Consider the following 19590-nt stretch of genomic DNA (forward strand, 5'->3'; position numbering starts at 1 on the left):
GGCTTCATGACTTCTAGTCTTTCTGGATTAATACCACGTACATGACAGCCTTTAATGGAATGTTCTTTACAGTATGATGAGAGCATTTGGTGATGCCACCCACGTCAAAGCCCAAGCCTAGATATTGTCTCTTAATCTCCCTCCCATGTGTCTCTCTGGTTCCTGCTGGAGTGTTTTTAAAAACCTCTCATTACCTAAAGCCATTATTAATTAAATTACTCAACGAAATCTTCTGAGCACTTACTGTTTGCAAGGCCTGTATTGGATTCTGGGACAATATGGCAAGCAAAAAACCAGACAGAGGACCTGCCCTCAAAGAGTTTATAGATTGGTGGGGAGATAGACTTAAATAATTACATAAATAAATGTGAAATTGCAATTATGACAAGTGCTAGGAGGGAGAGATACACAGGGCTGTAAGAACGTGGAAACAGAGAGGGCTCCCCAGAGGAAATGACCCTTGTCCTGAGGTCCAATGGATACTTAAAATTCACAGGGCAAGGAGGGAAAGGAGACGCATTCCAAGCAGAAGGAACTTGGACTTCAGATAGGAAGGGGCTTGGCAGGTACGAGAGGCTGAAGGAAGACCAGTGTGGCCAACATGCAGACTGAGGAGGAGGTTGGTGGGAGAGCAGGGCGGACAAGGAGGTGGGGACCAGGCTGTGCAGGGCCTCCTTGCAGGCTTTGTCAGGTTGTTGCCCTCCTGCCACCAGTAATGCAGAGCAGACCGTGCGGTGAAAGGAGCATTGCCGCTTTAGGTGGAGAATGCATAAGAAAGAGGCAGATGCAGGTCGAGCAGGTGCAAAGCTGTTGCAGTGGTCCGGGTGGGAGATGATGGTAGCTTGGACCAGGGTGGTGCTGTGGAGGTAAGAGAGGAGCATGGGTTGTGGGCATATGTAATGGGTGGTACTGATCGGATTTGGTGGTGAAGGGCTGGGTACTGAGGGTGAAGGAGAAGGAGGTGTAAGGGGGGCTCTTAGGATGACATGCTCTTGAAGGGGGAAGCACCGGGTAGCCCAGACTGTACATAGCAGTGTTATTTGCGGTTGGAGCCTTCCCTGGAGTGTGGTACATCGAAGATTCCTGCTGAACTCTCGAGGGTTGGTTGGGGTGACACCCAGAGACTAAGGCCTTGGAGGACCCAGTGGAGTGAGTCATAGGAGGTGAACTCTCAGCCGGTGTTGAGGAAGCCCCCGAGTTCTTTCCCACGTAGCGGCCATTACTCCTGGGGGGTACATGTATTTTGTTTTTTTGCTTCTGTCGTTTCAGCCTCTGTTTGCCTCTCCAAAACAATTTTAGGCTTTCCCTGGGCTCTTTTATTGATGCTTGCTTTGACCTGGTTTCAGGTGGGTCTAGCAGATACATTCACTGATCTTTCTGTCCTGTTTTCCTTTTTTTCTTCATTCCACAGAAGAGGTAGTGTGGCATCATGTAAGAACACAGGCTGAGCCAGCTACCAGGTTTGACCTCTGCTTCCACCACATTCTAGCTGGGTGTCTGCTTTGTCTGCAGAGTTGGAGGTAACAGTGGCTATAAGAGCCCTGCTCCAAGGCTTGCTGTGAGAATTAACTGAGTTGATAAGAATAAAGCCCTTTCAACGATGCCTGCCCCAAAGGTTCTAGAAATGTGTCATCATTATTCACCTCTCAGCCTCAGTAAGCGTTGGCCCTTGAAAGTAGCCACTTTGGCATTCATAGCGTGGACACTTGTGATTTCTGCAGTCTGTAAGCGACCCCTGAGTCATGATGTAGTAATCTGTGATGTCAGTAAGGAAGAGATTGTATTTATTTTTTTTTTTTTTGTGGTACGCGGGCCTCTCACTGCTGTGGCCTCTCCTGCTGCAGAGCACAGGCTCTGAACGCGCAGGCTCAGTGGCCATGGCTCACGGGCCCAGCCGCTCCGCGGCATGTGGCGTCTTCCCGGACCGGGGCGCGAACCCGTGTCCCCTGCATCGGCAGGCGGACGAAGAGATTGTATTTACTCATCCAATTGTAAAGGTCAGGTTGGACAGCGTTTAATCACTCATCCAGTAAATTTGCCCATGAAGACAACAGCTTATACACATTGAGAACTCAGCATGGTCAGGAGTAGGACATACACGTGGGAATCTCATCATGTCCTGTAACCCTCTTTAAGATCCATGTCCAGGGCTTCCCTGGTGGCGCAGTGGTTGAGAGTCCGCCTGCCGATGCAGGGGACGTGGGTTCGTGCCCCGCTCCGGGAAGATCCCACATGCCACGGAGCGGCTGGGCCCGTGAGCCATGGCCGCTGAGCCTGCGTCTCCGGAGCCTGTGCTCCGCAACGGGAGAGGCCACAATAGTGAGAGGCCCGCGTACCGCAAAAAAAAAAAAAAAAAAAAAAGATCCATGTCCAGATTCAGTGCATCCAGACGTGGGCTGTACCTTACTGTTAACCCTTTCCCCTCTTCTCCATTCAACTATGCTTGTTCTCCCCGGATCAACAACAAAAACTTTGAAATATTATTTCCGTATTTGTTCTTTCTGTGTTTTTCTTGTGGAGTTCAAAAAGCTACTGTAAAAATACGGAGGAAAGGAACTGTGGGACATAGCTGATGAGTACCCTACATCCTGTGCTCCCTACCTTCTCTCTACCACCCATACAGGTCGCTTCCCAAAGTAAAGGAAAAAATTCACATTTTTTGAGGGGAGGGTTTCTTTATGATTCCTCTTTGCATACCCTGACTTACTGGAGTCCTCTAGGTTATTTCTCTTCTCAGGACTGGTGTATGTTTTGATTTGGGGGGTGGAGGGTGGTTGATGGTAGTGGCGATGGTGCTTATTTTTTTTCCTGAGTTGATTATCTTGTAAGAATTGATAGTGAACATTTATACTTGTTTTGAAGTGTTAACCAGAGACAGGTTAGATATTAGTGATGATTGCCTGCAGCATGACTCCTTTCTTCCAGTGCGCAAGTGCTTGTATAGGTTTTTATTCACAATTTGTTGCCATCTTTCAGTAGCGTAATCTACTTTGTTTGGTTGTTTTTTTGGCCACGCCCCGCAGCTTGTGGGATCTTAGCTCCCTGACCAGGGATTGAACCCAGGCCTATGGCAGTGAAAGCTCGAGTCTTAACCACTGGACCGCCAGGGAATTCCCAGCTTAATCTACTTTGAATAAATTCAGCAGTCGGGATTGTCGGCATGCCTGAGCAGTCCCTTCCTCAGATGCGGTGTTCTCTTAAGAAAGCCATTAGTTTACTCTTTTGGTCTTTTTTTTTTTTTTTTTTTTTTGCGTTACGCGGGCCTCTCACTGTTGTGGCCTCTCCCGTTGCGGAGCACAGGCTCCGGACGCGCAGGCCCAGCGGCCATGGCTCACGGGCCCAGCCGCTCCGTGACATGTGGGATGTTCCCGGACCGGGGCATGAACCCGTGTCCCCTGCATCAGCAGGCGGACTCTCAACCACTGCGCCACCAGGGAAGCCCTACTGTTTTGGTCTTATAGTGGGTTCAAAGTACTTTCTATTGCAGAAGAAAAGACAGCAAAGGACAGGACCTAAGTCATTGTAGAAAACAAATCCTATTAACAGAAAAGTGCCGTTTCTTTTTCTACGACTTCAGGTATTACTGTGCAGTCCAAGTCTAATGGAATTAGGACCAACCTGGATGTTGCGAATTGCAGGAGTTTCTGATCCACAATAAAAGAAGAAGCCTCCTGAGTGGTGTCAATTTAGTTTTATGTGGGAAACAGGGTTGAGAGAGAAGCAGAAATTATTGTACTCAGAGTCTTGAATCATTGCAACTCTTAAGTAGAATGTTGGAATTCTTTGTTTAGTCATCAAAAGAAGGGAGGAGAAAAAAGAAAGGAATCAAGAAGCATAGATTCTGCTGGGTCCAACAATTGTAACAACTCCCATTTACTGAATATGTATGCCAGGTGTTTACACCTGTTTCTCTTCATATCCTCATACTGAGGTGGTATTGTTTCCATTCACACAGGAGGAAACCAAAGCTCAGGTTAAATGGCAAGCCCAAGTTCATGTCTGTAGGTACCAGAGCTGGGTTTGGACTGTGGCCTCAAGTCTGTATTATTTGTTTTCAGTACATGCACAGAGAGAAGTTTGGAGAAGCCAGGGGAAAGACAAAACTTAAATTGTCAGTACTAGGCTGTGTTAAAAATACAACTCTCTGCTTTAAAAAAAGGTAAATTTTGTTCTAAGATACACATGGATTCCCACCTAATATGTAGATGCAAATGAATTTCTCCCCTCAGATTTTCTGTTTTAGCGGAGAAAACAGAGTATTAAGTGTCCATTTTAGACCAGTGGAGCGACTTGGAGGAAATAAAATGTTTGTGTTATGTCTTTTTAGCACTTGGTGCCAGATGTGATAGAAGGAAATTGTGTTTTGGAACCTTTAGGGATGTTATGTTGCCTCTTGGAATTTGCCCTTCTGGCTGGATAAAATTAAACCGAGAATAACAACTTCAGTTTTTGACTCAGAGCCCTTGTAAGCAGTGAAGGGTTGATGTGAACATTTATAAGCATTTTGGCCTACGAGAGCTTCATTGTAGAGACCCCCGCTCCATTCTTCTCCAGGTCAGTGATCATCTGGCAGGGCCCTTCCCTTTTTGTGCCTTTGCTGAGGGGCCCTAGGTCCATCACACTTTCGAGATGTGCGCATTCTGAATGTGAACTTGGTAAGAAACTAGTTTTTGAGAACCAGTGGAATGGAAACGACCAGGCTGCTTTGCAGCTTCTCAGCAGATTCTCAGGAGTGTAGCTGGTGTTAGCTTTCACATGCTTTTGTCCTGTATGAGGCAAATCCTTGTACAGTGGAGTACAGTTTTCTTAAGGGAATGTTTCTGATTTGTTCTAATCAGTTTTGTAACAGGAGACTGGTTTTCTGTTATACGCAATGGCTGTGATGACTTTTTTTCTTTTGTGGTAGGAAACTGGATACCATGTTTATTGGAACTAGGACACAGCAGCGAGGAATGTGGGCTCTGGAGTTAGTCGGGGCTTGGGCCGAACCCTTGGTTAGTGACTTATTTTCCTATAAAAGGGAAGTTCTTGAACCTCTTTAAGCCTAAGTTTCTTCACCTGTAAAATGGAGATAACGCCAGTCCTAGAGTTGTTGTGAGGATTAATGAGGTATAATAATAAGTATACTTACCTGCATAATAATATAATAATAAGTATACTTACCTGGCACATCATAGAGCTTAATAAATGCTGGCTCTTATTATAGTTAAAAGCATCTGGTCGAAGTGGAAGCTGGGACGACAGCTTGGGGAGGGCTTTGATTGCTGTGCACAAACTTGGACACACCTGTCTTTACTGCTCAGAAGTCTTTTTCACTTTGTGATTTTCAGCAGTGTTCCAAATGAGGTTGCTGCACGATCTGTGTTTTGGATAAGTAAAGTCTTGTGATCTGTTTCATGGCATTCGAGGCAGGGGCTCACATGCACTGGATGGTTAGATTATTTTTGGAGGCTGGCTTGTCAGCAGCAGTGTATATCTTACTGCATTATTCTGACCTCTCCTTTCCCTCTCTGCAGCTGAAGGAAGTCTGATGAATAGTGGCAGCTTTAGTAGGAAGTCGAGCACTGTTAGGAATCTTGGTGGTTTTTCTGTCACCCTAGCCAGTGTTGAAATTCCCACATGCTTCGTGAGATATGTGACTCCTCCATGACTTAGCTGCTTGGTGGGTTTTCCCTTTTCACAGATCAATTTTTGGTCAGCAGCTTGTTGCCAACATCAGAACGTATTTAACATCATTCTAGAGAAGAGGAGTCCCTACTTTTAAAATGAAAAATGTGTACTAAGCTTCTGGGGCATTTTACAAAGACGAGGGTGAGTGGGGAAAATGTCTCCAGTCATTTCCTTTTTTTCTCCCAGGAAATGCTTCTGGTGGATTCATTTTCATCCCTTTGAGAACATGCCATGTTGTGACAGTGTTTTAGAATGGAGAGCAGGTCTGTGGGAGTCTTCCTTTGCCATTTCTAGTGAGGGAAGGCCACCAGGGACCCTGCCTCCTTCCTGGGCGCGAATACTCAGGCTCACGAAGCAGGCAGTGCAGCTCCCGCATCCCTTCTCCCCTGCCAGTCTTACTCGTGAGATTGGTGGCTCTGACATTCATTCCTAATCGTGCGGCCCCGGATATATTGCACGTTGACATGCTGCATGACGTGATTCTGTCATCTGTGGTTTTTCAGTTGTTAGTGCAGTTGGTCTAAGTTGATGCCGTTGGTGACAATCAGCAGAACCACTGTAGGTAGTTTTTGCTAACGAGGGAATCCATTTATAAAGATACAGGTGTGGTTCATGGAACTGTGGGCCAGAGGCGAGGGTGGGCCTTGCTAGAGCCTGGAAAGCCATGGAGTCCAGGCTGTGACTGCTTGTGTGTCTGGGTTGGGCTTTTATCTCCACGTATCTTCTTCACGTGTCTCATTCTTGGCAGAACAGCTTTCTCTGTGGCTCCATATTTGTGGCCAAATCTGCAGGTCTGTAGTTGAAGCAGCCAGTTTGATTAGCTTCTCTTGGCCCTTCAGCCAAATTAATGGGGAGATAAAACGATTAGCCGTTTGCTGGTACTGCTGTCTGTTAGCCCACGCAGGTAATGGGGAGGCGGTGACTCTCTCCTGGAGGTGGGGCACAGGGGACAGTTGTCTGGGGAAGGGGCGTTTGGGGTAGGACAGAGTTCTAAAAGATGTCTCCTAATTGTCTTGTTTATGGAATGTAAACAAAGAATATCACTAACCATTTCAAGAATTGATGTATGTAGGTAGTTTGGGGTAGTATAACATCTTTATTATCGGAAGATGATACTTCCTCGGACGTAACAATAGGGTCGTCTTCTCCGTGCTGGCTTCAGTTCCAAGCGCTAACGATGATTGCTAGAGTTTTCTAACAGCTGATTGAATTTAATGAATAGCTTTGCTTTCCTCAGAGAAAGATGATAAACCTGTCAAAAATACTTGTGCTTTAATTCAGTTCTTTGTCAATGACAGATGATGAAAACTCTCAATGAGAATTTCTAAGTTACCAAAACACTCATAGCATTTACATATGCAAAAACAGTCCCTCTCGTGTAACCTAGAGCAATGCATCAGGGTCATCTGGGGAGCTTCTACAAAACCTGAGGCTGAGCTGCATGCCCCGCGCTCTGATTCCTCGGGCTTGCGTTGGGGCCTGAGTGTCTGCAGGCTCCCCAGGTGATCTGACGCTGCACAGCTTTGAGAACGCTGCCTCAGAGAGGCTTGATTTATTGGCATCTCCTGGGGTGGAAATCATAGTCGTCTCCAAAACAGACCACACGCAAAACACGTTCTGTGAGGACACCGTGACTTTGCTCTTGTTCCTTAGCCTCAGGACGCGCTGTCCCTGCCTCAGACGTACCCAGGTTTCTCCTAGTGCCCTGCTTCAGTCTGAATCAACAAATTCAGAAAACTCATGCCAACCAGACACTTCTACCCAAAACAAACCAAAAATGTTCCATTTTTATTTGTTGACAGAGCTGGTTGTGTGTTGTAGAATTTCCCACAGTCAGGATTTGATTGGTTGCACCTCCATGGTGTCATTTAACATGTTTCTCTGTCCCGGTATTCAACCTGTAAATTGGTAGGTTGATATAGCAGCTCAAGCAGATTGAGATCAGATATTTTGGCAAGATTTCTTCATAGATGGTGTGGTGGGTTGATTAGGGGGCCCAACATGCCTCTCTTTTTGTTATGTTAACAGTCATTCTTTTTCCAGTGTTTTACTTTATGATATTTTTTATTCTTATTATGGAAAAATTTGATTTTGACCCATGAAATTGATTTACAACCCACTAATAGGTACAAGCCCTAGTTGGAGAAACACTGTCCTAGAGAGGGAGATAAGCATGCACATGGGTACTTAAAAAATAATATTATAGGTGCTAACAGAAGAATGTATAACATGAATATTCTAGTATGGGGATAAATTTGTTTATGAAAGTAATGAAAATCTACATAAAGATGTAACCCCTGTTGAACGTCTTAAAGTTAACAGCCATTTATGATTGTTGTTTTGGTCCATTAATTCATTAAGCATTGCTAATTATCTTTGAATATCTGATAAACACTGAACCCAGCATAGAAGCATTTGAAGATATTTTTATTGAGAAACAGTGACACAGAACCTGGCCTTGATTCCTTATTAGAAGTGATTGCATCCCATTGCACTGCCGTATGGTTTTAGGTAACTTAGAATGAGGAAATATGTTCCCGGCCTCCTTTACTGAGCCCTGGTATGCTGCAGAGTAGATGGCTCGCTATTGACTTGATGCATTCATATTGGGTGGGCCAAAAAGTGCCTTTGGTTTTTAAGTAAAACTAAAAGACTTACTTTTCATTTTCACAAAGAACTTTATTGAATAACGTATTCACCCTTTGTTCCACTACCTTCTGCCATTTTTCAGGCAACTTCATAATTCCATCTTCCCAAAACCTTTTATTTTTTTGAGCAAAGAACTGTTCCAGTTGCCTTTTACAGTCTTCCAGGGAATTGAAATTTTTTCCACTAAGAGAATTTTATAAAGGCCAAAATAAGTGGACATTCGAAGGTGCAATGTCTGGTGAATACGGCAGATGAATCAGAACTTCCCAGCCAAGCTGTAACAGTTTTTGCCTGGTCATCAAAGAAACATGCAGTCTTGCGTTATCCTGATGGAAGATGATGTGTTTTCTGTTGAGTAATTCTGGACGCTTTTCATCAAGTGCTGCTTTCAGTTGATCTAACTGGGAGCAGTACTTGTTGGAATTAATTGTTTGGTTTTCCAGAAGGAGCTCATCATAAAGGACTCCCTTCCAGTTCCACCATATACACATCACCTTCTTTGTTGTTTTTTAAATTACTATTATTATTTTTATTTTGGGCTGCATTGGGTCTTCATTGCTGCGCGCGGGCTTTCTCTAGCTGCGGTGAGCGGGGGCTACTCTTTGTGGCGGTGCGCGGGGTTCTCACTGCGGTGGCTTCTCTTGTTGTGGAGCACAGGGTCTAGGTGCACGGGCTCATAGAGCACAGGCTCAGTAGTTGTGACGCACGGGCTTAGTTGCTCTGCGGCATGTGGGATCTTCCCGGACCAAAGCTGGAACCCGTGTACCCTGCATCGGCAGGCGGATTCTTAACCACTGCACCACCAGGGAACTCCCAACATCACCTTCTTTGGTTGAAGACCAGCCTTTGGTGTGGTTGTTGGTGGTTCATTTTGCTTACCCCACGATCTCTTCAGTTCCACATTATTGTACAGTATCCACTTTTCATCGCCCGTCACAATTTGTTTTAAAAACAGAACATTTTCATTACATTCAAGTAGAGAATCGCATGCAGAAATACGGTCAAGAAGGTATTTTTCTGCTTAACTTACGTGGAACCCACACAATCAAAGTGATTAACATAACCAAGCTGGTGCAAATGATTTTCAATGCTTGATTTGGGTATTTTGAGTATGTTGGCTATCTCCCGCGTGGTATAACATTGATTGTTTTCAATTAATGTCTTAATTTGATCGCTGTCAACTTCAACTGGTCTACCTGACCATGGAGCATCGTCCAGCAAGAAATTTCCAGCACGAAACTTCACAAACCACTTTTGACACGTTTGATCAGTCACAGCACCTTCTCCATACTCTGCACAAATCTTTTTTTGCATTTCAGTTGCGCTTTTACCTTTCTTGAAATAATAAAGCATAATATGCTGAAAATGTTGCTTTTTTCTTCCATCTTCAATATTAAAATGGCTACACAAAAATTCACCAATTTTGGTAAGTCTTTTTAAATGCACGCTGATATGACAGCTGTCACATACAATCTAGCAGAATTATTTCAAATGAAGTTAAAGACAACTAAGTGCTACTAGAGCCATCTTCTAGAAAAAAACCGAACAAACCTTTTGGCTAGTCCAGTAGTTTCCTCTTCTTACCTTCAAGCCCTTTACGCAGGTTCATTTTCTCTCAAAAGCACACAACAATCTTCCTTTGTTTTCGATCCTTGATTCTCACTGGAGAAAAAGGGGAATCATTCTGTGGACTGTCTTCTATTCTCTTTCTGACTCTGCTTAAGCTGCTTTCCTTTGCTCTGTGACTTTCGTTCCTTTATATGGGGAGTGCCCATCCCTGTCCCTCCACTTGGGACAACTGATAGTTGTCAATTCTAAATAATTAGTGTAATACATTGAACCAGCTTGTTGAAATTTTCTGACTTCCTTTAGTTAAAAATACTTAAAAAAAAAACTTAACACAACACTGTAAAAATCACCTATACTTCAATTAAAAAACAAAACAAAACTTAGCTTTTCACATAAACAAAAAGCTCCTGAGTGAATATGATGTTCTAGTGTGTATTATGGAAGTGTGGCTTTATGTTATTCATTTTGAGCCCTTTAAACAAAAATATTACCCCTTTCTCTTCTCTTTTAGGAAATTCACACAAACGAAAAGGAAGTAACAGAGAAGGAAGTAACTCTTCACTTGTTGCCAGGTAACACTCATCTTAGCATCTTACCTCATGTGCAATTCAAAGCCAGTGATAAATTGTGTCATCCCTAGTAGCACTATATATAAACTCCTTTGTTTTCATCCAGACAGTGTGTGACAGTAATGAGTTGGACAAAAATATCAATGTCTTTAGTTCAGTAACTGCGTACCTGGGACTGAGTATTCCAACAGCTACAAAGAATTTTTGTTTCCCCTTCCCCATAGCTGATGAAAATAAACATGGGAAATTCTCACCTCTTTTGTAAGCAAATGAGGTCTTTTTTCAGGGTGCCTTACTTGGCCCCATCCAGTATTCTGGTCCCCAGTCAGGAAGATCCTGGTCCCCTGCAGATCCCTACACCCAACCCCTGCTGGGGTTTAATCAAACACTGGGGCTGCCAGGGCTTTGCTCTTTGGTCATCACCAAGGAGCCTGGATTGCTTGGATTTCTTCCTTCCTTCCTTCCTTTCTCCCTCCCTCCCTCCCTCCCTCCCTCCCTCCTTTCTTTCTTTCTTTCTCTTTCTCTCTCTCTTCCCTCTCTCTCTCTCTTCCCTCTCTCTTTCTTTCTCTCTCTTTCTCTCTTTCTTTCTTTCTGATGGAGGAGAGTGACTCTGTAGCTTAAGCCAAGTTTTAATCATTTCTGAATTCAGAAACAAACTTCTTGGTGGTGTAGCCTCCATATATGGGGCTATCCAGCGAGTTGTGCGTTCGATTGTTTTGCTGCTTTCTTTTTTCCAGTCCCAAATAGCTTTTTTCATAAGTATTTTTAGATACGTTTCCCAAAACAATTGAGTCCTCATTCTGGTTCTTTTAATTTTATTCCATTTTATTGACAGGATATGAATATGTACAAGTTTCTGACTGATCCACCTTATTTGGTAAACATATCAGAATCTCTGACTTTTTAAAAAATGTTTTTAAGTTTCAAAGGCTTTTCCCTATAATAATGGCCTAAACCTCAATCCATATATCCTCTTGTATTTCCTCTTCTTGGGTTATATTGTAGATTCTGAAATTTACTTTTGTCTTTAGCTTAGTGTTATGTACCTTCTCCATTCCCCTGGATTCCTGACGGCCTCTTTCAGGTGTGCAGCCCAGGTTTCCTAGACTAGACTATGATCTTTTCCAGCTCGTGCCTCCCAGGACCTGAGACTTTGAACGTACAAACTGACAAGTGTGGTGCAGGTCGCCATGCTTGCAGAGCCTCTCCTGGATGTCGTTTTAGCCCCTGTGTGCCAACTTCTGGTCTCCATTGCCTGACCATGGACCCATATGGCTTGCCTGGTCTTGGGAGAGGCTCACCATTAAAGTTGTTTTACACCAGGAGTTGAAAGCACAGGAAGCCTTGCTCACGTGTCTTCTACCTCGGATTCAGCTGAAACTTTTTCTGGGACTATTTTAAACCCTAATGAGGCCCTGACTTCACTGTTTTCTTCAAGCCCGGTGGTCTCTGTAGAGGCTGACCTGGTGACAGAGCCATCTTCTTGTATTTCCATTGTAATTAACCCCTTGGAAGAGAGAAAAAAAACAAGATTAAATATAATATGTGTCCCCTGATAATCTCAGTGTCTGGAATTCTTCTTTGTTTTCATATTCAAAGTTAGAATAAATGAATTTTGAGCCAAATGGTAAATTTAAAGACATTGAAGGAAGTATCCAGAGGGAGATTCTAAGGAGAAGATGGTTACCTGTTGGATGAGAAGAAAATTCCTTTTTCCTTCTTGTCACAAAGTATTTACACTTAGTCTTCTTCTTTTTTTTTTTTTTAATTTTACACTTAGTTTTTCATTTCCCCTGTATCCGTCTTTTTTTCCTGCCCTTAACGCAGGCATCCAGCCCTCATGAGCCTCTCCACTTCCTGCCTATCCCTAAATCCTCATCTTTTTGACTATAGTGAGAAGTACTCTCTATCACCAGGAAATACAGCTCTCATGCTGCTGGGCGTCTGCAGATAGAGCAGGAAAGGTGACACACTGAGAGGAAATACTCTCAACTAAGAAAGAGAGGAAACAGGTTTTTTTCCCATAAACCTCTGACCTCCCTTTTCCTCCCATCCTTGTCCGTGGAGCCAGAATGAGTGCAGTCGTGCTGCACCCTCTGTGCCTGAGGAAGCTGCCTTAGGGCCCCGGGCCAGGGAGACACCCGCCCTCTTTCTGCAGTTCCGGGGTGAGGAATGGCCCACCCTCACAGGAAGGGGGGCTCCAGAGCTACGTACCAGAGCTCACTGGCCAGCCCTTCTGGCTTTGCTCACTTGGGTACCGCTTCTCCAGAACTTCTGCTTGGGTCCAGGTGATGAAAGCACTAAGATCTGTGTTTGTAAGTGTAGCCGAGATCATTTCTACCTGTTTGGACACGTCCATTATTCACAGTGAGAAGATAGAGAAGTGCCCCATGTAAAAGTGTATCTGAGTCATTGTGATTTCACTTCTCCGCAGTCCCCACTCTGCTTCATCTTCTCCCCTAGGTTTTGCAGCTCCCGTGTGCTGTGTTGTAGTGTGTGTTTGTCTTACAGGAATAGAGCCGGGAAGCTTGTACTGTTTGCGTTCTGCATGTTGCCTGAGGACTCTAAGGAGGACTTGTTTTGGTTTTGATCAGGTGAACAGCTGCTCTGTGAAGCCAGCACAGTACTGAAGTGTGTCCAGGAAGACTCCTGTCAGCGTGGAATCTATGGGAGGCTTGTCTGCACAGACTTCAAGATTGCTTTCTTGGGCGATGACGAATCTGCATTGGATAATGATGTATGTGTGAGCTGCACTTGGTTGAGTTTGTGGGAGCACTGCATTGGTGGCCCCATTGTCTTTTCTCCCAGCTTCTCAATAACTTGCCCCTAATGCACGTAAACACAAAGGCCAGAGTCTTTCTCTCTCTCTTTGGGATCTCCTTTGGGATCTCCTTTGGGATCTCTCTCCTTTGGGATCTCCTTTCGGCGGGAGGACCACCCTGCAGTTTCCCACCAGTGCCTCACGTCACGCTGGCTTGCGTTTGACCTCGTAGGTTGACGCCGTCAGCTTTTAATTTTCTTCTGTATTTCAGCACAGTACCTATCACTCATGGGAATCACATCTCCCCAAATATACTAGTTCCCCATGTTTTCTCTGTACTGAACTCTTCCTCAAATTTAGGAACTGAATTCAGTTATGACACTGGTGCTGAATGCAGCACTGAGTTTGGGTTTACTTCGTGTTTGCTCTGTGCTTGTAAGACTTGTCCTCCTTAGGAAGAGTGAGCAGTGGAGTGAGGAGGGAACACCCGCACCCCTCAGGGTGCGCTGGTGGTAATGGGAACCGGCTGGCCCGGCCACGCCAGCACCCTGCCACCTGACAGCGTGGGCTTCTGTGCAGCTGTTGCTGTAGCAGCCTGGTTCCTAGTCCTGTACAGAGGCAGCATTTACAGAGCTTGAATCGCCTGGGGTTTTCTTCCTGCCTTCTCGTAGCTCTGTCACTCACCTGTCTACGTTTGTGTGGAGAAATCTGAACCTATGCGCCACCTGCCAGCATCTCTCAGGGTGTTGTGCATGCGGCCTGGTGGGTTGGCCTGGGAGCAGCCGGCAATGGCATGTCCTGCCTGGGTTTGAAAACAAGTGTTGCACAGCATTTCTCACACACTTCACTCCATCGTCCCTTTCCTAGGGATGTGACTACATTTCCCTGTTTGTTTGTGTAGGATGTATACCTTTTCATTTATTTTTTCTAGCTTTACTGAGATATAATTGACATTTAACGTTGTATTAGTTTAAGATGTACAACGTGATGAATTTGGTGTATGTAAATATTGTGAAATGATCATCACAATATGTTTAGTTAACATCCATCACATCACATAGTTAAACAATTTTTTTCTTGTGATGAGAACTTTTAAGATCTACCCTCTTAGCAACTTTCAAATGTACAATGCAGTATTATTAACTCTAGTCACCATGCTGTACATTACATCTCCAGGACTTGTTTTATAATTGAATTTGTACCTTTTGACCACCTTCACCCATTTCCCCCACCCACTCCCCATTTTTCTTTATATGCACGTGGAGGATGGTGGTTTGCTTTACCTGTAAATGTCACAGTGCATAGCAAGGAATCACAGTTGTTTCCTTTTGAATTTTTTAGGAAACGCAGTTTAAGAATAAGGTTATAGGAGAAAATGACATTACCCTCCACTGTGTTGATCAGATTTATGGAGGTGAGTATGTTTTCCCCTGGGGTGTTGCCAGCCTTTGAAAGTATAGCTGATAATGATGAGGTTTTTTTTTTTGGTCCTTTATAGTTTACTGAAATTTCTTCACATATTTATCTTATTTAAATCAGTTTTATGGATGATAAAATTGAGATGCGAAGTGGCTTATTTGGGGTAGCTTAGCTGGAGGAGCTTGGACTTGAACATGGAACCTGTTGTTTCTAATACTCCACCGTGCTATTACATGATAGATATTGATCATATGTCAATGTTAGCTGTGCAGATCTCACTTTAAAGGCTCACCTGATAAAGGTCTGTCATACCACACTCGGGTGTCTTTTCTTCTGACTAAACGAAGCCTCTCTGGGCTCCACTTCTCTGTTTTTGTAGTCAGGGCTTTGTCAGAAATCATTCAGTAGCCATTTATGGTGTTCCCAGCACCAAGAGGTGCTGCGTGGTGCAAACTCTGGGAAAGGGAGGAGGGTGTCAGGAGGGGCCCTAGCTATAAACCTGGGAGTTGACTGTCCCAAAAGCAGTTCCCTAGTGATCTCCCATCTTTCGTAATCTCAGCTTTCAGAGCTGGGTTTTCTGCAGGAGTCAGTTCTGCCAACAGTGGCCAGTCCATTTGGGTCTGTGCTTCCTGGGGAGGAGTGAGGAACCCTGGCTGTTCCAGAGAACAGGGCCCCTGCTGACAGTTACTTAGAAGCTGGTGCCTTTCCTCTCACTTTTGAGAGGCGCCCTTGGAAGTTAATAGTCTACCTTGTTTCTTTAGCATTTAATTGTTGTCTTATAACATGATTTCCCTTCTTGATTTCATTGTTGATGTGTAGTGTTTGATGAGAAAAAAAAGACTCTCTTTGGACAGCTGAAGAAATACCCTGAGAAACTCATCATCCACTGCAAAGACCTCCGGGTATTCCACTTTTGTCTGAGGTACACAAAAGAAGAGGAAGTCAAAAGGGTAACTAGTCGCATGTGTTTTTAGGTTTTATTTCCCATCAGGTTTTCCCCACTTCAGTTCTTGCTTCCATTGCACAAAGGTTGAGGGGAGCCTTTCATTCTGTAAAGTTGACATTGGTTATACTCGCATGTGCTTTGATTAGAATTGAGAGAGAATTTGGTAGAGCAGGACTATATTATCTTGGCACATGGCTGCGTTTAATCCTTCAGTTCCTAATGTGTTCATTCCCAGAGGCTGCAGAGGGTGGGAGGTGGTAAACCAGGACCAGAAGGCCGTCAGGGGAAGGGGAGGATGGAGCAGCTAGAAGCAACCCCCTTTCCCCACCTCTGACAGCCTTTCCCGAAGGCAGCAGCAGTGACCCCCAGCTCCCAGCATGAAGGAGTGGACATCTGGGAGGTCGTGGTTACGTGTGGAAGGAGGGGGAGGTACACGGTCATGGGCAAAGTGAGTCACCAAATGAGCCTGTGCTTTTGGTCCCTTACTTTAATCAGGTTGCTGCAGCAAATTGAGACGTGTAACTGGGCAAACTGGTCACAATGGTTATTGTAGCTTCCAAGATTTCTCTTAAGGTATTGAAGGTCTCAGACTTGCCACTGTCATGGTAGATACATCAGGGGGAAATCTAGGGAGAGACCAGTTTATCTGTTGTCTTTGGCTGCAATGAGTTAAGCCTTCTTTTCAGGTATACTCTTAGTTTTCTTTCAGGTAGTGCGGTAGATCAGTTAGAATAATAAACATGACTCCAGTATCTGTTCTGAACAGGAAAAAGAGTGGTGTAGACTTGGAAATTCCCTGAGAAGCCAGAAACTTTATTTTGAATGATGATTTTAGTCATCTATCCGAACATACTTTTGTTTGGAACTTCAAACAAAAAGCATGAGGGATTGATTGCCTTATCTTCTAGAAGAAGATCCTTAAGGCCACAGCAAGTAGAACAGAATAGCTAAGCAGATTGGTTATTATCTGGTCAGCTATATATCTTTGACATGTCAGATTTTTGGAGTATCTGAAAATGGGACTTAAGTTTTTTTAGTGCTTTGTTTTTGAGAAATTAGACTGTGTTTTAAAAATTGCCCTAGAAACTCAAAGCTCTTGAAAACCTGACAAAATGGTTAGTGTTCTGTTTACTTGGCATTATTTCAAGAGATCACATCACAGATACAGACCTCAATGAGAGTTAGTTAGCATGCGGCTCATCGGAGCCCGTTAGCATTACGGAGACCTAGACAACTTGGATCTTGTCTCTCAGTGTTTATCTGCCAAAAGCATGACTGTATCCATCGCTTGGTTCTTTTCCAGATTGTCAGTGGCATAATCCATCATACCCAGGCCCCTAAACTGCTGAAACGATTGTTTCTGTTTTCCTACGCGACTGCAGCACAAAACCACACAGGTAAGCTTTCATCCGCAGGTAGGCAGGCCCCTTCCAGTTCCTACCTGCAACTTCTGGGAGAAAACCCATCCATGGGTTTTGTTCCCCTCTTCTCTAGCAGTGGGTCGCCTCTTGCTTGGGTGAGTCATTCAGATTTCTTTTAAAAAAAGGTTTCTATTTCTTTCCTGTGACCTTTGTTTCTTTAACTTATCTTTTAGGTTTGTTTGCTTTTTGTGAGGGATTATTTGTTTGTTGCTTATGAAAGAAAATCAATATATTATGATTGGGAATGTGAGGCTATAGAGAAGCAAAACTGAGACAAGTTTAAAATCACTCTGTCTGCCCCTGGATTCTGTTTTTCACTTTAATACACTTGGTTTCATTTCATGAGACCCTAAAAAATGTCTTGCATTCTAGAAAGTTTTTAAACAACCAGAACATGCCTTATAGCAAATGTTTGGGGGATGGGGAATGGAACAGTTGTACCTAAGAGAGCACATCAGAAAAGTAGTTTGGTTAGAAAACTTAAAATTCCAAATGTTTTCCATTCGATTCCCTGAAAAAGAGAGCAGTCTTTCAAGTAAGAAACTGTGGTCATCTGAATTAGCTATTAATAATGCCTAGCTTTGTACAGTGTTTCCACAGATGTCTGTCTTCTTCCTTCTCTGGATCTCTCCTCCTCCATCTGTCCACTTGCTCTGTCCATTCCTCTTTTCTTTTAATTCCAAATTATTAACAGTATTTTTATTTTTTCTTCCCGTTTTATTGCGATATAATTGACACATTCCTGTATAAGTGTAAGGTGTACAGCATAGTAATTCTATTCACATACATCTTGAAATGATGGCCACAGTAAGTTTAGTGAACATCCATCATCTCATATAAATATAATATTAAAGAAATAGAAAAAGTTTTTTTCCTTGTGATGAGAACTCTTAGGATTTACTCTAACAGCTTTTGTGTATAACGTACAAGAGTGTTAATTATATTTATCATGTTGTGCATTACCTTCCTATCTGCCCCTCACTCTTAACGTGAAGCTGATGTTTACTGGTCCTGAGTGCCATGTGCCTTTCATCGGGGAGGTGGCGTGTTAGTTGAACTGCGTGTATCATGCCTTCTGGAGTGCAGAGTAGCTTTGTCACTAGCTGCTTATTTGGTAAATGTTTGTCGAACGCTTGCTGTGGGCCACACACCCTGGGGATATGAACAGGACTAAATCCCTGCCCTCTAAGAGCTTTAAGTCAAACAGAGTGATGTGTCCTGTGGTGGGAGGGAACGACCACGCTGGGGCAGGGAGGGCTGTCAGAGGGCGAAGGCTGGTCCTGAACTGCTGGTGAAGGATGTGGAGTGGCCGGTAGGCAGACAGGAGTATTTGAGGCAGCAGGACTGGCGTGTGCAGAGATGCAGGTATCTGAGAGAGTAGCTTGCATTTGGGGGACTATGGTGGTCTAGTAGAAGAGGTGTGAATTTCCAGGTCTGTCCCACCTGAGTTCAAATCCTCGTCTAGCTGCCTAGTAGCTGTGTGATCCTGGGGATGGCACTTAACTCTTGGGCCTCTGTTTTCTCATGTCAAAAAATAGTGTTGTTAATGCTTCCCTTGAAGTGTTGTGAAAATTACAAATTGTTAAATGCATGGCACACAGGGCGCAGTCATTAAATGAGGGTTAATTGAGAGTGTAACTGCTTACTCAGGACAGATTATGCTCAGAGAGCTCCACTGACGTAAAATATACTTAGCACTACTATCAGGCCAACACAAAATTTGTTCCGTAATTCAGTGAGTTCATCTTTGTGAATGATCTTTTCACTGTAGCCATATGTATAAGTGCTGATTAGCTGGGTGCTGGCTGACAACAGCTTGTTACAATATGAGATACACAAAATATGACTTCTTTGTTGATTGCTATAATTTACATAAACATTTATTGGGTCTACATTTGAAAATCATACTGTATTTTTAGGAATTCTGCCACTTCCTTATATCCTGATGCTTGGTCTGGACCCAGCACAGGACGGTTTCTCGGCTTCCCAGCATGTGTTGATCTGTGTGCCAAAACCCTTACCTTGACTGACCCTGGCAGTAAGATCCCACATGCTGCGGGGCAACTAAGCCCGCGCGCCACAACTACAGAGCTCATTACCTTGTGGTGGCTTTTTGTGCCAGAAAGCCCAGGATATGTAGCATCTTCTATTCTATCTGAATTCTAGCCTTCTTTTCTCCTTCCACCCTCCATTTTTTTTGATGAGTAAAGGTTATAACTGATAGATGCGAGTTGATCAATTTGCTTTTTGATTGAGTAGGGGTTTCTAGAGGTGGGTGCTTTGCAGTCTGAACATCTTTCATTTTACTCAGGCTTAATAATTCACAAATGTACTTTGGCTAAAAGGTCCTAGGAGTATTGTTACTACTTATGTCCATGGGGGAATTTATTAATATTTACATTTATTACTTTATGGAAATTTACTTTACTGCTGCCTGGGTTTGAATTCCATTTCTGCCATTGCCTAGCTCTGTGACCTTGGGCAAGTTAATTGGCCTTTCTGTGCCATATCTGTAAAATGGAGGAAATAATATTACCTACCCTGTAGGGTTGTGAGGATTGAGTTATTATATGTAATATGCTCAGG

General features: G+C 43.8%; 1 protein-coding gene across 1 annotated transcript in view; it reads left to right on the plus strand.

Moving 5' to 3' along the window:
• The window catches only part of MTMR12 (myotubularin related protein 12), a 65305-nt gene that overhangs the window by 15827 nt on the left and 29888 nt on the right, over window positions 1-19590 (plus strand). Inside the window, exons 2-6 of the mRNA XM_082836175.1 lie at window positions 10400-10460; window positions 13052-13194; window positions 14560-14632; window positions 15457-15587; window positions 16887-16980. Coding sequence (XP_082692301.1) covers window positions 10400-10460; window positions 13052-13194; window positions 14560-14632; window positions 15457-15587; window positions 16887-16980 — 502 coding nt within the window. The remainder of the gene's footprint in view (window positions 1-10399; window positions 10461-13051; window positions 13195-14559; window positions 14633-15456; window positions 15588-16886; window positions 16981-19590) is intronic.

This window comes from Leucopleurus acutus (assembly GCF_964270905.1).
Source record: "Leucopleurus acutus genome assembly, chromosome: 3".
NCBI lineage: Eukaryota > Metazoa > Chordata > Mammalia > Artiodactyla > Delphinidae > Leucopleurus > Leucopleurus acutus.